Source organism: Egretta garzetta, unplaced genomic scaffold (assembly GCF_000687185.1).
Source record: "Egretta garzetta isolate BGI_Z169 unplaced genomic scaffold, ASM68718v1 scaffold503, whole genome shotgun sequence".
Taxonomy (NCBI): domain Eukaryota; kingdom Metazoa; phylum Chordata; class Aves; order Pelecaniformes; family Ardeidae; genus Egretta; species Egretta garzetta.
Genome location: NW_009259107.1, coordinates 1,017,017 through 1,034,470, shown reverse-complemented (window position 1 = coordinate 1,034,470; position 17,454 = coordinate 1,017,017). Strand labels below are relative to the sequence as shown.

At 37.2% G+C, this 17,454-nt stretch overlaps 1 protein-coding gene across 1 annotated transcript in view; it reads left to right on the top strand.

The window, feature by feature from the left end:
- Window positions 1-17,454, top strand: part of DOCK4 (dedicator of cytokinesis 4) — a 221,258-nt gene that overhangs the window by 197,954 nt on the left and 5,850 nt on the right. Inside the window, 12 exon segments of the mRNA XM_035890904.1 lie at window positions 854-995; window positions 1,612-1,778; window positions 3,039-3,125; window positions 4,816-4,992; window positions 8,533-8,616; window positions 10,475-10,594; window positions 10,955-11,076; window positions 11,347-11,467; window positions 11,968-12,049; window positions 12,267-12,376; window positions 13,480-13,647; window positions 15,825-15,897. Of these exon segments, the coding sequence (XP_035746797.1) occupies window positions 854-995; window positions 1,612-1,778; window positions 3,039-3,125; window positions 4,816-4,992; window positions 8,533-8,616; window positions 10,475-10,594; window positions 10,955-11,076; window positions 11,347-11,467; window positions 11,968-12,049; window positions 12,267-12,376; window positions 13,480-13,647; window positions 15,825-15,897 (1,453 nt within the window).

Below are 17,454 nucleotides of genomic sequence, written 5' to 3'. Positions count from 1 at the left end.
GATTTTTACAGCAAATTCATTTAACAGTGTTTTTAGAAAAATTGTTAATTCCTTATTTAAAATGTGTGCAAGCAGAATCAAACCAGAAAGTGCTGTCCACAGCTCAGGAAGTTCGCAGCACGACCACGGTCAGTGACTGGTTCCAGCGGGTACTCCAAATCCAGGAATCCCATGTTTAATGTAGGTTGTGTGTTGTATCTGTATTGGTGTTGTATAATCTCAGGAAAATCATGGTGCAACTTCATAGTGGGCATCCAGGTAAAAGAAATTATGTTGGAGCCAGGAGTATTCTTTTACTTCATAGTGCAAAAACTGGTTCATTTTAATTTACCAGGCTGATAATTCATAAGCATTTAGAGGGTAAGGCAAATTGAATGCATTCTACCATTTTCTTATGCATTGATTTTCTTCAGGACTGTGTAACTTCAAAGCAGAGTTTCCTAGTTCCTCTTGGAAAGGATTTTCAGTCCATTTAATTGTCTTAACTGTCTGTTGCATTGTATTTTTGTTACATATTTTAGACAATCTGATACGTTATGTTACATACTTTAATCCAATAAGAACGATTTGTCCCTTCAGGTTTTTATTAAATTTTTAAGTACAATAATTTGATTTTTCCAGACTTTTGAATAAAACATACTTTATATGGTAAAATTTCCTTCTTCTAAGTAACCTGTCTTTCTAGATTTCTTATTTTCATTCTTGCCTTCTGTTTCTTCTTTTTTCCTTCTTAAAATGATGTAAAAATTGCCTGGAAAGTCTATATTTAAGAGCATGTGTTTGGATCTATCGAATCATACCCAATTATTTTCACTTAACTTGCTCTTGTGTTTTTTTTTCTTATTCTGCTCAGAATAAGGAATTTGTTTGCCGAGGACATGACTATGAAAGGTTGGAGGCCTTCCAGCAGCGAATGTTGAATGAGTTCCCACATGCCATTGCTATGCAACATGCTAATCAGCCAGATGAGACCATCTTTCAGGCAGAAGCACAGTGTATCCACATAATCACAAACCCATACACTGCAGTTAGGTCTTTTATGCCTTTAAAAAATGTAGGTACACCTATAGCCAATTTCAGTCACAGTGTGCCTCCACAGAAATAAATGGTAGGTGAGAATTCCCCTGCAATTTGTCCCAGTCACTCTATTATGTTTGGAATTTTTTTTGTGTAATTGTTGGTTTTATCTAAAAATTCCTTGGCAGGTTATTAAGTCTCTTACTTTAGCCAAAAATACTTGTAGAACTATCACTGCTGTGATAATGGTGTATCAGTTCAAGTTACAGTAATTCAAGTTCTTACAATACAACATAATGTTAGTATGGCACGACATATTGTGTGTAAGAATATGTTTAATTAAATCCCTTTACTCCACGTGCTATTCCATGTAAGTAGCTCTGTTTCAAAAATAAATACGAAATTTTCAACAAAACAGTACAAAGGAATCCCAGACCGTCAAAAAATCTCTCAGGTTCCTTTCCCAAGCCATCAATAGTCTAGAAGCATTTCATGATATAAACTTTTTAAAGACCTTTTCTTCTGTCATGCTTCAGGAGTCAATATGCTTTGCTAATGTAACAAAGTGGGATAGCCTTAACTCTTTACATGTAGATTTGCAGATTTATGCAGTGACACCAATTCCAGAAAACCAGGAAGTCCTGCAGAGAGACGGCATTCCCAATAACATCAAGAGCTTTTACAAAGTAAATCACATCTGGCGATTCCGGTATGACAGGCCATTTCACAAAGGGACCAAGGACAAGGAAAATGAATTCAAGGTAAAGTACCATGCCCTTTCCCAAGCTACTGGACCTGTGGATTTATTTGTAACATCAACAATAGTTGTGTTATTGAAACATCGTCTACAGTTGTGTTATTCAAATAGAGGTTTGACTATGTCAATTCTCATTTTAATTAAAATAATATGAAAAATATATAGGAGATGGGAAGGTCTTGTTGTGTATGGGAATAGGAGAAAAAAAGTACCCATTTCTTCTTGCATCAGTGATACACAGAAGGCAGAACTGGAGACAGCAGAGCAGCCTCCAGAGAAGTTTATGAGGCAGATGGGAAAACATTGTTAAGTAGGTAATCTGGGGTATGGACGGGATTGCCAAAAGTTATCTCTCCCTAGAGCAAGGGAGAGACAGTTTTGACTAAACTACAGCATAATGTTCTGTTCCTGTGACACCAAGACTGAAAACTACCTCTAGACTTAGAGACTGTCTCAGGGAAGAGCAGTAGTTCCTTCCCTAATATGTAAATTACTTCTGTTCCTCCTAATAAAAATGTCACACTGAAAATTCATCTTACATTCTTCTGATGTAATTTTAATTCTGACCTACTAGAAACACTTACATCCTGTTGCAGAATATATTCTGGTATTCAGACACTCAAAGAGAATTATCCCATAATAATTCTGTTATAAATATAGAGGAGAGAACCATAAGGGTAATATATTAACTAAATCAAGTCACTGTTGTCCTCTAATTAAAGCTTAGGGCTTTATTTTAATTGTAGAGCATATATATATTTTGTGTAAGTGCTATCCTGTGTGTTGATTTGTCGTTTTACAAACCTCTTGTGCAAAGTGTTTAACAGTAGTACATTTGAGTATCCTATCAGCCACGCATTGTGGAATCTCAGATAGGACTTCACAGAGGAGAGCTGGTCGCTCTGTGTGCTCTGTAAGTTGTTCTGCTTCTGAACTCTCCCTCTTCTCAGATGTTATCTCAGAAAGTAAATATTAAAATGCTAGTTCAGTCATGAGTGACTTTTGGAGATTAGGGAATAACATATAATATAGAATAATACCATGTTTAAGAGTGACGGATCAGCAGAAATTACTGCTTAGTAGTAGGTACTAGAAAGTAGGGAGGAAAGTGAGCTTCTGGGATAGACATTTCAGTAGAAATTTGAATATTTTTTTTTTAATGTATACTGTTACTTAAATGAAGGTATTAATAAAGAAAACGGGGAATAATTAAGAAAAATATAGAAGTAAATTTGGGAAATAAATTGGTTTTTTTTTATTGTAGAGTCTGTGGGTGGAGAGAACCACACTGATCTTGGTACAGAGTTTACCTGGAATATCTCGTTGGTTTGAAGTGGAAAAACGTGAAGTAGTGAGTATGAGACTGGTTGTAATGCATATCATGGGTTGGTTTTCTTCCTTATTCATATGTTGGTTGATTAACTACTTTAAGATTTATTACCCATATCTAATTTCTTTGAGCAAGTTTTCAAGCTGGTTACAACAAAATTCTTTACAAAGTATTTTGAGTTGTCTGGTTTCCTTTACCTTGAAAAGTATTATTAAGAACCACACTTATAAGTCATTTAAACAGTTGAGGAAAAAAGTTGAGAACAATAATGGGCAGCCAAAGGCAACATTTAATGTCAGCAAATTACTTTCTTAAAACTCAGCATGTTGTAACGTTTAATACTTAGAATATTTATAGTTTAACATATCTTTTGGTATTGTTGAAAAATAAACATTCTCCAAGTTCCTGTACTATAATGAACGCCGTGTGGGTATATCTCTGTGTCTGCACAGAGCCCTGTTGAAGTTCCCAGATCTCAGCATGGGCAGGAAAGCGTGCCTACACAGAACCTGTAGGAATAGGGTCTAACGGAGCAATCTGTTACTGACACATTGTAATTTTTTCTCCTTCCTTGTTGTTATATTCCTTAGAAAAATCCTTTAAATACATTTCAGATGTATTTGGAAGAGTGCTCCTCATATAAAGATCTCTAAATAATTGGTCAATTGTTGAGCCCAGGAGCATAATATCTGTAACTATTTTCCTTCCTGTCAACGCCAGTCTTACAGTAGTCACATTAAATATAGGGATACAATTGTACAACTGATTTTCTCTGAAACTCTATTGTGTTTTTCTTTTATAATAGCAACAGAATGTCATTCATTCACCATCCTCATATTCTGTAGAAAAACAAAAATGGAATTTAGTAAAAATCAAAAAATTGTTTGTCACATAAGAAATTTCGTTAGTTAAATCCTACTGAGTCTTTACTAGGTTAATATAAGCCCTAATATGAAGATCCTCAGTTTACTATCATGTTACCATTCCACTCACCATTTCCAAAAGTTAACTGAAATTTTTCCTGGGTACGTACTAGATCCTGACTCAGGTTTGTGCTTGTATATTTTGGTAAATTATGGCAACTGCAGGCCTGTACTCTTCCCATCACTTAGCTTTTCGCTTTTCCTGCAGTTTGTGCTACCTGTGAGAAAAGCTTCATCATCCTCCAGAAAGCACAGGCACTGACTGCCCTTGACTATAACTTGATTAGCATCTTAGCTCAAAGTTTACATTCAAACTCCTCATCCATAATGTCTAGTTGTTGACTTCACTTTTGGTGGGGGAACTACCCCGCCCATACTTAGCCTCTGCTCTGTGTCCTTAAGCATGGTGAAGCTCTTCCTGACCTCAGACCCAATTTAGGTGAAGTTGCCAAGGGCAGTTTGGCCCTGAATTCCAACGGTTCCACCACAGGCTGAAGCGTGTGAGTGTTTTGCAGCATGGGCTGAATATCTCGCAAGGTCAGATAATGAATCTACAAGAGAAGGGAGGGTTGTGTATTTTGGTCCTTGATTAAATGATGAAGTTAATTCTCTCTGTGCTCAGAGCATACACTCAGAGAGTGTAGCCCAGGTGAGAAGAACTTTTTCTGCCCCAATACTCTAGAACATAGAATAAGTCTTCTTTTAAGAAACCAAAAATTACCTTTAATGTATTTCATCTTTCAACTGAAGATTAAGTATGTTTGCAATGTTCCTCACTCCTCTTTCAGGTGGAAATGAGTCCCCTTGAGAATGCTATTGAAGTCTTAGAAAATAAGAACCAGCAGCTGAGAACACTGATTAGTCAGTGTCAAACTCGACAGATGCAAAATATTAACCCTCTCACGATGTGTCTGAATGGGGTCATTGATGCAGCAGTTAATGGTGGAGTTGCTAGATACCAAGAAGTAAGCAATTTATTTTCTGTTTATTAAAAATCTGTTATAAGACAGTTTCTTACCGATTTCTTTCTCTGTGCAGATGGAGCTCCTCTGTATGAATTGAGAACAGAAAGTACTACGTTAATAATAGTTTTAATTATACCTATATTGCACTTCTGGGTGAGGTGATGTTAAATATGTATTTTTGAAACAACTGTTTTGCTGCAGGTAGTCCCATAAACTTACTTCAGTGATGAGCCAGTTCACAATTACCTGCATTCTTTAGTGTTTTGTTTGGGGATTTTTAATGAAACAGTTAATTGTAACTATATTATTATTATTATATATCCCTTCTCCCTGCCCTTCCAGGCCAGGAAATACTTCTGGCTGACCAGCAAATTTACTTTTGTTTGATGACATTCTATTTTTAAGATATATATGTGTGTGTGTATATATATTTTATATATATACACACATAAAATTCTTAACAAGATAATAAATTATCTTGGAGAATCATATTTTTCTAGATCCTTCTTTCTCTTCTCCAAGTTTTTAAGGAAAGCTATTTTCTGGAAAAATCTAGTAAGAAATAATACATGTAATTAAGAAATGTCTAATACTGGACTTCTTCCCCAAAGTTGTTCCTCATTATGGTCATCTCTGAATCACCTTAGGAAAACCTTAAATGTTTGGGATGCTGCATTTCCACAAAGTTCCATGGAATTTTGAAACCACAGTAAAAAGAATGGAAGGATTTATTTTTTTTTTCTCAGCCCAGCTTGATCTTCCTCTTTCTCCTAATAGCCTTATGAATAACTTGAGTCTGATGGTTGTTCCTTTTCCATTGAAAATGTCAAGTTTTATAACATTCTGTCCACTTGTCTCAAAGGCTGCAAGATTCAGTGTTCGCTCAACGGTGTTAAATTTGATAAAACCGTGTCTTTATTGAACTACAAGAAATTGAGTCCGCTGTAGTGTTAGAATCTGTCATCAAAACTGCAACGTTATGGAAATTGTGAGAAAGTTGTGAGAAAAAGCAGAGAAAAAGCGAAGCGGTATCACATTTCATGTTTCTCAGCTGCCTTTAAACAACAATAACAAAAGTATTTAGCATAGTAAAGTGCCATGAAAGGGAGTCCCTTGGGAAACACAGTCATGTCAGAGCTATGTCTGGTTTGAATTAGCAGTGTCAGAGCTAGCTCAGTGTCCCTGCATAGCTTTCTGTTCTTCACGAGCATATTAAAGGTTCTAGCTTACTTCTTTCTTATTGTTGTTCTTAGCTGCAATTCTTGATCTCCTAGGCAGTCTTCATGTTTCGATTCCCTTCTGTCCTCTCCTTTTCTCTCTTGCTACATATCTAAAATAGGACTTTTCAATGATCTGTGTTGTAAACACCAAAACTGATAGCAGTAGTTGTGAGATTTGGGATTGTTCGTTTCTATTTCACCCTCATTCTCTTTGCATGTCCCTTTTTCAGTCTTTATATGTCTTCCTGCTGTTTTGCTACTTCTTATCTTCTACCTTCCTTTTCCTCTCCTCTGTAAACGCTTTTCTCTGCCTGTCTGTTCCACTTGCTTTTGCCTTCTGCCCTGTATAAAGCTCAAAACTCAGTCAGGCTTGGAGCATGTGGTCTTGAGGTAAGCATGACCCTGTCTTTATGTATATCCTCATTTCCTTTGGGCAACTTCCAAGCTTTAAGAAGTGTAAGACCCAGCAAATAACATCCTTTTGCCAGCTGCTGCCTTCTTGATTCTGCCCTCCTTTTTTGGTTTTGTTTTGTTTGGGTTTTTTTTCTCCTAATGGGATAAAAAGCAGCTATCTCTAATTATTCAGTGCTTTGGCCAGTACTGCAGGTGTTTCAATACAGGAACAGATTCCAGGAAAATCTACGGAAGTAATAGTTATTATGCAGCACTTTCCTGTGTGCTAAAAAATGGCTCTAGACTGAACCACTGATTTTTTTAAAAAAAAATTTCTGAACACTGCTGGAAGAGTGTGTTTTGTGCCCACTAACACCTTTCAAACTGCAATTTGTACTGTATTACATTTCTTTTAGCTCCTTTATGTATGCTAGAAGAGTAGAGGCACTTTATGATTAATTATTGGAAACTAGCGGTTCCGAGTATGTTATTGGATTTAGTCAAATTCTAATTTTTTTTTTTTTCCTAAAGTACTGGTGATTTTGTTTGAAGTTAGATTATTACATCTCTGACTCATAATATAGATCTGTATAAACCTCAGCTCAAAACCACTGGGACACCACCTGCTTGATATTGAAAGAACATTAAGCTTGTAGCTGAGAGAAAAAAAAAACCACCCATCAGCTGGCAGAAGTTTGGGATTTGGGATTTTAGCAAGTATCAGAGGGCTTCTTTTAACAATTTAAACATGAATTCTTATAAGTCTACTTATCTGTAGTGAAAGGACCGTGTAAAATAAATGTTCTTCATTACAGTATCAGCATTTTCTAGACAGGTCTCAGAACTTCCTTGTTATAGGTTGTCACAGCATGAAATTTTGGAATTGAATCAGAGGAAGCGGTATATTTATCTTGAGCTCCACTGTTCCCCATTTTTACTAATGATTCTGCCTAGCAAAGATTTTAACAGCTGAAGCTGGATGGAGAATCTTGTAAGACCTGTGTGATGGAAATGCTAAGACAGGTGCAAAAGGAAAGTGCAGCACAGAGCAGCCACTATCATCCTCTCAACTCTATGGATAGAAAACCATGTTTATCTATAGGTATGCGTGCAGTCACTTTTTGTGACAAATGCATTTTTGAGAAGGTCTAGAAATCACTCCGCTGGGCATTTTCTTTGCAGAATAGTTTTGAAAACTGTTGTAAATTCTATATAAACCCCTTGCAGGGTAGGATAGGTGTCATGTAAAGAAAGATGCAGTCATGAACAAACAGGGGAGTGCTATGTCCAGACAATTGCTGGTGGGTAAAATGACTTCAGGGTACTACAGTTGGTACAGTTTGAGCACTGGAGATGGGTGGAAAAGCATGTAAGCTCATGAACACACCTGGATTTTGGTCAGATGCTCCTGAAGTGAAAAGTGTGAGTATTTGACACCAGTGTCACTGTGAGTTCTTTAAAACATTATTTCTGTTAAGAGTGAATAAGAAGATAATGTCACATGCTCCAATGCATATAATACCATACAGTTCCACACTGTTCTTGAGATATCTTTATCCTTAAGGGATAATGAAGCTCCTTGTATGAAAACACAGGAAAATCCAAACTCCTATGTCACAATTAATGAAGAGATGCTTAGTTCAGGTGACCTGTGTTTGCTTTCAACTCTGATTTTTCAGGTGTCCAAATTTGATTCAGGATCTGTCCTGAATAATGAAAAACTGGTAAATTCCACTCAAGAGTGGCTACATTTTATTTGCCCATAGTCTCCACCAGTGCATATGTGAATAATTAATTATTTTGCATTTATTATCCTCTGTTGCAGTAGAAAGGAGCTTTTGTTTCAAAAATGTCATCTACAAACTTGTTTAAAAAAAAGTGATGTGTTTTTACTCACTTCATGTTACTTTGATTCTATTCTGCTTAGGCATTCTTTGTCAAAGAATACATCTTGAACCATCCAGAGGATGGAGAGAAGATCACACGCTTGAGAGAGCTGATGCTCGAGCAGGTAAAGTGGGGAAAAGACTGACTGGGTGGCCTGCTCAGCTGTTCCAGCTAAAAGTGTCCCAAAATAAAATACAAAATTTGAGAGGTTAATAATTGCCCATTGGTCTTCAGTATCTTCTGAATTAGATTCCAAGTAGACAGCAGCTTCCTATATAAGCAAGTTTCTGGGTCATATTAATATTTTTTTCCTATTCCTTTTCATCATCATCTTAATCACTTCAAACTATTCTAAATTAAAGGTTGAATGAGTGGCAAGGTTTTGTCTTGTGATGCTCATATGCAAATATTTGCAAAACATATTTTACCACTACTACAGAATAAACATTTTCTCACTGAAATGTTCAATGGCTTCAGCAAATATTTGTATGATGTATTTTACCAATACTACAAAACAAATTTTCACTATAATGTTTAACATAAGAGAAAACAAATGCAAAAAATCTTATTACATCTCATAATTGCAGAAGTAGGTAGGCAGTAAAAGAAACACCAAGTGATTAAATTAAACAGGTAAGTATTTTATGCATTATATGGTTTTTGTGTTGTTTCTTCTTTTATTTATAAGACAATGACCTACCAGCCTCAAATATGTAGTGTCTCCATTTGGAAATGCTGAAATAAATTATTTTGATCAAATGATCTTACTAAGTATTTCAGCTTTTTTAACATGACATTTACCTATCTTTGTTCTATGCAGCGTGCTGAAATTTCAAACTTTATTGCCAGCTTGGGATAAAGAGGTCAGAGTATTGGAATTTGGCAAGATGGAAATTCCATTTTTCATCAGTGTTGTGGTATCTTTTGGTCAGATCAGCTGAGGGGACAGATCCTCAGACAGTATAAATCAGAACAGGTTCACTGAGCTCACTTTAATTTCATTTAGATAATGTATAGTAATTTACATTGCAGTTTTGTTTTTTCAAGCTATAGTTATTCTTGCTAACCCTTACAATTTCAAAACTGGGGTTAATAACTTAACTTAGAGTTAATGACAAAAATGTGAATTCCAGGTGATGGCAGTTAATCCCTGTCTGGCACCCACAGATGATTTAATAGAAAACACGGAGCGTTCAGAAGGGGCGGGGTGGCTCTGTGCACAGGGGGATGCGCTGCAGTCCTGGCCTCGGGGTCAGTGAAGCTGCGCAGCTGTGTGCCTGCTCGCAGGCTGCCTGAAAACGTCAGCTAGTAGCTCTCATCCAAAGATATTACAGCATCGTGTAGCTATTTTGTTTTTAAATTTGAGTTTATCTGATTCTTCATGTAACCAATTCAGTATTTTAAATGCCTGCGACCAAATTTGAGCAATATTAATGTTTTAGCAATGTTATTCGGAAGCTTGTCATGCCTTGCATCGAGAATATACATAAAGCCACCATTTCCTGAGGTCTCGGAGGGGCTGGAATAGGATAGGGAACCATGGACTTCATTGCAAATATATTACAGGGTCTCTGGTGGATGTGGCCGTTGCTGTTGTTTCGTGCTTTTTATAAGTGTTCTTACAGAAAATGGCTTTTTATTTAGGATTTAGAACTGCTCTTTTGTACAGTTGCCATTTAGCCAGATTTTTCACTATGGTATCCGTAGTGGTTTCTTACATTAGAGTTGAATTCGCATAGGCCAGATGTTTGAGAAAGTTGAATAGTAAAATGGGAAGAGGCATAAATCCTCTTGTGTATTACTGGGTTTGGTCTTAGGGCCTTGTTTGATTACACATCTGTCAGGGATTTAGATAGATGCTTTTAATACAACATAAATTTGGTTGGATTTTTTTTTATTAGTATCCTAATTGATGATGAAAGCTTAAAGAAAATGCATCAAAAATGTATTTTTTCCTCTCTTTCCTCTGGTCTCTTCTGCAGGCCCAGATTTTAGAATTTGGCTTGGCGGTGCATGAGAAGGTGGTGCCGCAGGACATGAGGCCGTTGCACAAAAAGCTGGTGGATCAGTTCTTTGTGATGAAGTCAAGCTTGGGAATACAGGTACATGAGCAGGTGCATGGATAAACCAGGAGACCGTTAAACTGCAGTAAGGGTTGTTTAATTTTTGTAAGCAACAAATAGTGACATCTTTTGGTTGTTTGTCCACATTGCAACTTAGAGCATTCTTGCAGTACCACAAAGCAAAGAGAAAGTCAAGAAACTTTCCATGCATCGCAGATAAAAATAATCACATTTTACTAAAGGGAAAGTGTCATCAGCAAAAAGTTAAAATATTTTTCTTACTAATGATGAAGCTGATCAAAAATGCAGATACACCCATTAAAATGACAATATGTATCTTATAAAATGCTTAATGATATTATGTTCATTGTAATTAATCTTCCTTTAACAATTCACCAGGAATTTTCTGCCTGTGTACAAGCTAGCCCTGTTCATTTCCCAAATGGAAGTCCTCGCGTATGCCGAAATTCCATGCCTGTTTCTATGAGCCCTGACGGTGCCAGGGTAATACCACGACGCAGGCAAGTTAAATTACTAGAAATTGATAGATTTTGTTACTCACAGAAGATGATCCATAAAATACTTTCATTGGGTGTGTGCTTCCTTGTATGATCCGCCTGAACAGTCATGAATAGCCAATATATATATTTTCTCTCTCTCTCTCTCTCTCTCTCTCAACTAATAAATCCAAATTAAACTGTGCAGATTAATAAATATGTGCTGTTTTCACATGAAAAATTATGACTGGCAACTAGAGTTAACCATTTTGTATTTCATTATTCTTCAAACAGTCCTTTGAGTTACCCTGCTGTCAATCGGTATTCATCCTCATCACTGTCATCCCAAGCTTCTGCTGAAGTCAGCAATATCACCGGGCAATCAGAAAGCTCTGATGAAGTTTTTAACATGCAGGTACAAATTATTGTCATTCTTCAAACTAAACAGAATCTTTCTTACAAGGCTATTTACTAAATTAATGCTTCTATTATTTCATTCAGAAATCTCAAAGTTATAGCTGATGCTTCTTTTAGAAAACAAATCTTTAAATGGGCTTTTAACCTCCTTAACTTAGAAAGAACAATTTCTTCTTCTTTAACTTTTTTCCAAAAGTAATAAGCAGCAGTGCATTATGATGTGAAGTCATCTGACCTTACATAGACTTTTCTGTGCATTTGTCACAGTTGTGATGTAATTATTTGGAAATATTAATTCTGTTTCTATTTATTTGATATTTTACTATATCTTTGTGTAGTTACATTAATGCTCTTTATGCTGGTTTGCTATTTTGAAATACGGAGAAACCAGTCTAACAAATTACAAGTTCTTTGTTTTAGTGAAAAGTATGTTATAAACTTTTGGTTTCCAAGCCAGTAAATGTGATGTGGTAACACCGGCGTCTATTCTATACGCAGCCTAGTCCGTCTACCTCAAGCCTGAGTTCTACTCATTCTGCTTCACCTAATGTGACCAGTTCTGCTCCATCCAGTGCCAGAGGTCAGTGCTTGTCTCCTGTGGTAAACTAAATTAAATTATTCTTGATACATTACACAGGTGAATTTCTGCAGGATATCACTGGTCAGACATCAAATTTAGCCAGTTGTTTGAGGAATATGAATTACTGGGGACAGAGGATTTCTTTGTCACAAGTGTGCAATTGTAATGTCTGAGTTTCACTGCATGAATTTAATCACTTGACACATTTATATTCTAGCCTCTCCTCTGTTGTCTGACAAACATAAGCATTCCCGAGAAAACTCTTGCCTGTCCCCCAGAGAGAGGCCCTGCAGTGCCATCTACCCTACTCCTTTGGAAACCTCACAGGTAGGAAGCTTGTTGGGGAGGCCTCTGAACTCAAGTAGCTAAGATGATAAATGCACAGACTTAGTATCTGCTTATTGCTGTTAATTTTCAAGGGATTTTTTTAGTTTTATAAGAAAAAATAGATCACGGTGCTTGATCACATTTCTGCTTGCTTTGTCTAGGTTTAGATCTGGTTTTGATATTTACTCACTGCAGTGAGAGAGAGATGCAAAGACTCACCAGATGACACAGCCTGCTTGTGAGAAACAGCAGCATTTGTTCAATCTAGGGAAGAAAAAAGGAAGAAAAACTGTTATCATGGCAGTTGTCCATGTTGACCTCCCCTTTATTTCTTCTGAAATAGCTAATCCTAGCCACTGCGAGATGATAACCCACTCAATGTGGCAATTCCTATTTTTCAATGTACTTTCAGAAAAGAAAGATAGAATTTTTTTTACTCCAGTGAAAAGAATGAGTTGCATTCTTACTTTAAAATTGCTGTTACATAGGTCTGTGTGAAATCTGTATCTTTGGAGTTATGTGAAATGCAAAATGAGCTTGGTGAGCTGGCCCGTTTTGAATCTTTATTTCATCTTTTCTTCTTAATGGACCTACTTTCCTAAAGTGCTTTCCTTTAACACAGTTGCTGTTTTAATCCGTGCCATCACACAATGCACCTCTTGCTGAAGCTGAGAAAGAAGAAAATATAAGTACAGTGTGAAAGGCCCTCTTTTCAACACTCTTGTTTCCACCAGAAACTTTGCCTCTGATAAAAAAACAGCTTGGTAGTCCAGGTTCCTTTATTTTAGAAATGATTTGTTGGTTTCTCGTTAGTTGTATTCATGTTCTTCGCTTCTTCAGTTACTGAACTGGCTCTTGATTTAATTTTTTCCTCTTTTCTGTTTTAAGTCCTCATGCTGTTATGTGAGGGCTTAAGAAGCAATATGGAAGCTTAGCCAGACTTAAGGGGAGTTCTTGGGAACTACTTACTGATGTATCTAGTGGGCACATTCTCAGTGGTAGTGGAGCCAAACCAACATACAGTAAGGACCAGGAGGTGTTCTTCAAGTAAAGCGGTTTTACAGTTTGCCGCAAAGAAAAAATTATCCCATTTTTGCTCCCAGACTGCAAACTCTTGCTTTGCCAAGTGGAATGCGACTTCTATTTCCCACTCTACCCGAGATTCGATAAGGGAGGCTGAGGAGCTCGTAGGCCCAGTCTCCACTCTCTCTGAGACTCGCCCGGCAGGAAAATCTCCCAATCTGTCTCTACCCTCAGTGTCCCAAGAGAGGGTAAGTAGAAAATTAACTTGCTCGTACAGTGAAGTATGTTTCAAGGGTGAGAAGGTCTGACAGTTTCTTTCTGCCCTCATGACCATAAATGAGGATATATTTTTCTGGGGAAAGGTGCAATTTCTTTCTCTGGTGCTCTATTCCCTGAGCAGTAAAAATGGACTGTGACCAGAAACAAAATTCTGATTCTCTGCCTTCTGATTAAGAAGGGGAAAAGAAAACCTCAGGACAATTGTAAGGCAATATCTTAGAGATACCTGCAAGAATTTAGATGCTCAAACTGTTCCTTGTCTTTTCTATTTTTATTCTAACACCACTTAACTTCAACAGTCTTGGTTGGAGCTTCACACTAAGTTAATGAGGAAAGGACCACCCATTTATGAGCATCTTTGTTATGGCTTAATGAATGCCATTTTCACGTTAGTTTTTCAAACAGGAAAGATGAGATACATAGGCAAATTCCTGCAGTTCATGTCCAAATCAAGTCCTTTCAGGCCATAGCTACCTCATTTAAGGAAGTTTGATGCACTTCATAGAACAAGACCACAGCAGTACTGCATCCACTTCTCTCATTGAAATTAATGCTCAAGTTTATCTATGTACAGCTGTTTTCAGTCAACATCCATTTGTGCTTGCTTTTTGATCTCTGGCTGAGCGATTGTACAGTGTCTCTTCCAGCTCTTCCCATACTCTGAAGAGGAATGCCTGCTGTCATTGGCTGGTCAACAAGCCTGCTTAGTTTTTGCACTATTGTTCTTCCTAATGGAGCTTTTTGGGTTTCACATTTTTGGGTTTTTTTGCGTTTCATTAAACATCCTGTAATTGCTCTTGTCCTTCCATATGGTTTTATATTTCATTATTTTAGTATGTCCTCGTTTCTCTGTATTTCATTCAGCTTTTGTCTCTTTATCTCCTCCAACTTCAGTTGCTTTTTCAGCCTTTGCTCTTTACCTTCACAACAGAAAACAGACTTCAACACTTGCCCACCAGATCCTAGTGCACTGCAGACTCACTGGGCAGTGAACGTTCAATCCAGACCAGGCAGAAACACATGGTCACATTTTCTGTCACATTAGAGTACACGTGTAGTTACACCACCTCAGTTTAATGGTAACTCCAGGAAAACAGACGTTACCTGATCCAGTACGGACTCTAGTGCAGCATAGATAGGCAAAACTCACGTAGCTCAAAGTCCACCAAAGCATTATCTCTATGAGATGTTTTAAGTCAAGTTGAATTGGCCAAGTATTTGTTCCTCACTCTGTAACATGGAGCTGCAACATGTTAGATCAGTGATGTTACTTTGCAGCTGGGTTTGCCATCTTGTGGAACAACAGTGTAGTGCCTGGCTGACTCAGTCCTCTGTGAACGCTGGAAGGAGATACAAGAAGATTTTATTTGATTTGGATTTCACTGACTGTCTGATCTTGCTTTAAAAAAAAGGGGGAAGAAAAAAGTAAACTTCATCTGTTCTCATTTTGTTTGGAAAGTACATCTGAATTACTTGTAGGATTAACTGGATGCTGTTTACATCTGTTATCAAGATAAACTAGTAACCCACGGATTATTTGAATGCTGTCAAAAGAAATAACTGGTGGAATTTTAAAATTGTTTCATAAATTTACTGGGTTTTTTTTCTTAAAAAAACCCCCGAATATTCAGAAAAGGAAAGACAAACAAACTTTATGGGTCAGCTTTTATCCACAAGAGAAGTAAGAATGCTGTTACCAAAAAAGTCAGGTGTGGAAATAATACACAATGCTCTTCTAAGATAACAGCCATGACTTGAACATTGTCAAACATTACACCTTGTTCAGATCCTGATTCTGCAGTGAAATTATTGCAAATCTATCCCTGCACTCGCATAGTAATCTACCAAGATACCACTTGAGGAATGAGCCTTGTTTTGTTTTTTAGGGAGCTGGAAACTGTCAGAACTCAGTACATAATAATGCTCCATCTGATTCCTGTGTGTACAGTTTTCAGAAAACTAGTCTCCTCCCTATTTGTATACACATATTTTTATTAAACTATTTATCCTCTTAGGTGATGCTTATCACTCTACCTCCAAAGTAGGCCTGTGTGGTGGGGATAATAATAAAAAGCTAATTGTTTTTTTAAAGGCTACTGAAATGCAACAGCAGCTAGGCATAAACCATGCTGTTCTCAATTTACAGAGAATGCTGTTTAATCATATTGGAGATGGTGCTTTGCCACGAAGCGATTCCAATCTGCCCGGCCCCGACAAAGGTGAGTGGAAACGCTGCACCACAGCAATCTTGGAAGCAACGAAAATATAATTAATCCGTCATATTCCTATAGAATGCTAATTCTTTTGAGCGTATATTGTCATCTTCAAGTTTCAAAACATTCTAACTAACTAGTTTATGCTAACACTCTAAGTTTCAAAACACTTTGCCAAAAAGGGGGGAACATGGTGTTTTTCTGAATGGAGTGTTGCACTCAGAAGGGCACAGAAGTTTTCAGGAAGGGGTGATGGAGCAGCAGGTTGCAGCAGGCTGCCTGCAGGAGCTGTCCCTTCTGCTTCTCAAGAGAGTCATATGGGGTGATGAACCCTGGAGATGAACTTGTGGAGACTGGGGCAGAGAGAAGCTAAAGAGATGGATAGAGTCCTGAAGTTTGGTACCTGCAAATCTTCTTTACCAAATATAAGTCACTGTGCTTTTGGTTACACCTTGATGGAAGACAAAAGATCAGTTCGTGGTTTGTTGGGGGGTTTTGTTTCAGTTTGTTTTTTTTAATTAGAGTAAATGAGAAACTTATGAAATACTGTAGACAAAATATGGCCTTCTGTAATTTTGCACATGGGGAAATTCAGTATTGTTGGCACAGTTATTGTTGTGCTCCACATCCATAATATGCTCCATCATTTCATTATGCTGTGCCCTTTGTGGTACCCTGAATAAAGGATATAGTAAAACAGGTGCATAGAAAATAAATATTTTAAGAATATAGCGTAACAAGAACTGACCAGGAATCAGATTTTCATCAATAAGAGCTGATTTTTATAACTAATTTTGTGTCCAAGTTTTTATGAAAGCTCAAGTGCGGAATTTTTCACAGGGCTGAAAAACATATGAAATAATTGAACATGGAAATGGAAAAACTTTTCCACTGGCCTCTGCAGCCAAGTACATTACAGAATTGTTAAAATAAAGTATTCTCTCCTGGAGGCTTTAGCAGTCCAAAGAACTGACTGCTTGGATGACTTAAAAGAAAAAATGGCTTGTCAAAAGTTTCAGGCATTAGAAGTACCCAGGTCTGGTGCCAAGTCATTTTTAGGATGAGGGCAAAACCATACTGCTAGGTGACAGCCTACAATAAAAAGCAAACAATGTATTGCATATTTTGGCAATAAAAAAGCAAGATGATTCTCTAGAAAATAGATTATTCTGTGTGCTGTTCTCAGGGTCAACTAATGTGCAATTATACTGAAAGAATATTGTTGCAGATATGAAACAAATATTATTTGTACTGTATTTTTTGTATTAAGTCCGACATATACTGGTATAGTGGGATTCCAGTCCTCCTGAGAGCCCTTGGTGTTGCTATAGTAGCAATAATGGATACCATCAGTTAGCAACAATACTTTGCTTTTCACTTCATCTTTGTAAATGAGCACAGAGCCCTTGCATGTGGTTTTCCACTCATAACTATGGAATAAGCAGACAAGAAGGAAACTGTCATGGCAAGGCAAGAGGTTTGAGGCTTTGAAGGTGGGGGCATTTTTTCGTTGTGGGGTTTTGGTGGGATTTTTTTTCTTTTTTTTTGCGGGGGGGAGGTTTG